This window comes from Notothenia coriiceps, unplaced genomic scaffold, assembly GCF_000735185.1.
Source record: "Notothenia coriiceps isolate Sejong01 unplaced genomic scaffold, NC01 NC01_scaffold00030210, whole genome shotgun sequence".
NCBI classification, from domain to species: Eukaryota; Metazoa; Chordata; class Actinopteri; order Perciformes; family Nototheniidae; genus Notothenia; species Notothenia coriiceps.
Genome location: NW_011362911.1, coordinates 174,315 through 176,656, shown reverse-complemented (window position 1 = coordinate 176,656; position 2,342 = coordinate 174,315). Strand labels below are relative to the sequence as shown.

At 42.0% G+C, this 2,342-nt stretch overlaps 1 protein-coding gene across 1 annotated transcript in view; it reads left to right on the top strand.

Moving 5' to 3' along the window:
- Window positions 1-444: 444 nt before the first annotated feature.
- The window catches only part of cdh2 (cadherin 2, type 1, N-cadherin (neuronal)), an 81,619-nt gene continuing 79,721 nt past the window's right edge, over window positions 445-2,342 (top strand). The window contains exon 1 of the mRNA XM_010787171.1: window positions 445-745. Within this exon, the coding sequence (XP_010785473.1) occupies window positions 686-745 (60 nt within the window). The 5' untranslated portion in view covers window positions 445-685. The remainder of the gene's footprint in view (window positions 746-2,342) is intronic.

Genomic DNA, 2,342 nt, shown 5'->3' with positions numbered 1-2,342 from the left:
CATTACAAATACAAAATGCCAGGCTGGAAAATAAATATAAAAAACACAGAAAAACGATTACCATAATGTAAGATAAGACCACCATGAAACTTGAACATGCTCATATACAATACTTTATTACCTAGATTGACTACTTTACAAATCCAAAATAATAGGCTAGAAAATATTAAATGGAAAGGAAATACATAAATGATATACGCCGACCGTAATGTAAGACAAGACCACCATAAACTCGAAACTCTACCACACACATGGTGAATGAACATAACTATTTTGTGTAAACGTTTTATAATACTCTGTCATTTGGGATGATGGACCTTAACATAGGGGACCCGGCTCAGTCCCAGCAGTGAAATTGGCTGTGTGACCGGTAGGGAGAGACAGTGAGATGGGCGGTGTGTAGTCTAGTGGCTGGGGCTCTTTTTGTGTTTGTGTCGGACTGGATGGGAGGGAGCAGCAGCCTCAGTACCAGGCACCGCTCTCCCTCAGTGCTGACTGGATAGATAGAGGAGGAGGCTGCTACATGCTGCCGCCACCGCTCCTGCCTTTGTCGTAGAGGGACCTTTTTTTTCAACGCGGCTACACTTGATCCAGACGGATATTCCTTTATTTTTCCCTTATTTCTTTTTTATTTGTGGCCACACGGATTTCCGAAGGGGGAGATTAAACAGTCGCGGACGCACCAATGTACTCACTACACGAGGGCAGCGGTCTGTTTCTGCTCGCGGTCTTGGCAGGACTGCAGGTAATATAATTACAGAGCGGAGTTACACCGGACAGTTTAGCTGCTTCTTGTTCGGTGCCCATGCTATGTGTTGAGTTACGAGTTCAGTCGAGCTGCTAGCTTTCCAACATGCACTTTACATGGCGTGCAGTTCGAAAATATTGCCATTAATGTACCATAACATTCACGATAAAGTAGGTCTAGCACGTGCCCCGTAATCTCTGGTTATTTATTCGCTCGCTGGCTAGCTATCTGCCTAGCTAGTACGCATATTTGAATTAATTATTCTAGCTAAAATAGTTCAAATTTGCAATGACGTAGCCTCATATGAGAGTTCACAATAGCTCAACCGTTTATTGTCTGAAAGTTGGGCGATACAGACGCAGACTAACCGAGCTCTTACTCGGTTAAATTTAGTTTAGAATATTTATGTAGATTGCTGCAGCGTGTCTCTGTCCCCCGGAGAGTTAATTGCCTCTCTGTTAAAATACGTTATAAGCAATTATGAAAAGTAGCCTACTGTAAAGAAGAAAAGTGGTTATAGCTTATCTACATGTTATAGTGATTGCTGTTGAATCTCAAATGAAACCTGACAGTGTAATGGAGTGTTTTTTGCGGATATAGTTGTATTTCTTGACAATGTGGCTACTTTGTTAAAATGTATCCCGTGAGCAAAGGAAAAGGAGCATGCCTCAGAATGAAGTAATGCACTTTGACAGCTGAAATAGTTGTTGTTTTATTATTATTAGGGATTGGCGTCTGTATTCATTTCCAGAAATGTACATCCCGGAGCCGTTGGTGTAACGTGCTAGAATTCCAGCTCTGCTCCCCCTCCCCTCTCTTCAAGCATTTCCCATTTAAATTCCTCTGATTTAAAATGGCAAGTGGCACGGATACCCACAATGCTCTTTTTCAGCAAGACTCCTCTTTTTACATTCTTTTGAGTGCATGCAAAGAAATAGAGCCAGGCCTTCGTTCCTAGGAGCTGAATCAATGCTGAGGTTGTCTGATGGAGTATATTTGGACATTTGTGCTAAAATCATGTTTTACCGAAACACCATCCCCAGTGATTCACTGACTGCTTTTGCTTTACAACATCTCCATTAATCCCTGAATATGATGTGTTGACAACCTAAAAAGAGTTTTCCGCTTCAAAATGAGGCAAGAAAAAAGCACTTTATTGATCACAGTGATCGCCTTGCAGTTTCTTTAAACAGCAGTTGGTATTTTCTTGTGTGTTCAGACTTTGACACATACATGTTTATTCCCACAACAGTGGATCGTTAGCATTTACCTTTGTATTGCTTTGTTCCTGTACTTCAAAGTGGAGTGTTTGTCCAGAGCAGTGTGTTGATCACCGGGACAGAGTGGGAGAGTTGGTCATATAACCCTACCCTGTGCCTTGGCCCCTCCAGGGGTACAAATGGAGCCTGTTCTTGCCTGGCCATGCTTTTTGGCTAATGCTTAACCCTTTTGGCCTCATTATCCTAATTGCAGTCCCTGCTATAAAAACAACAGATGCTTTTGTACAACTGTGGGGACTTCAGAACGTGACCAAGAGGTTTTAGAGGCAACAGAGTGAATTTCTTAAGGTTGATTTATGACTCATTGTTAAACC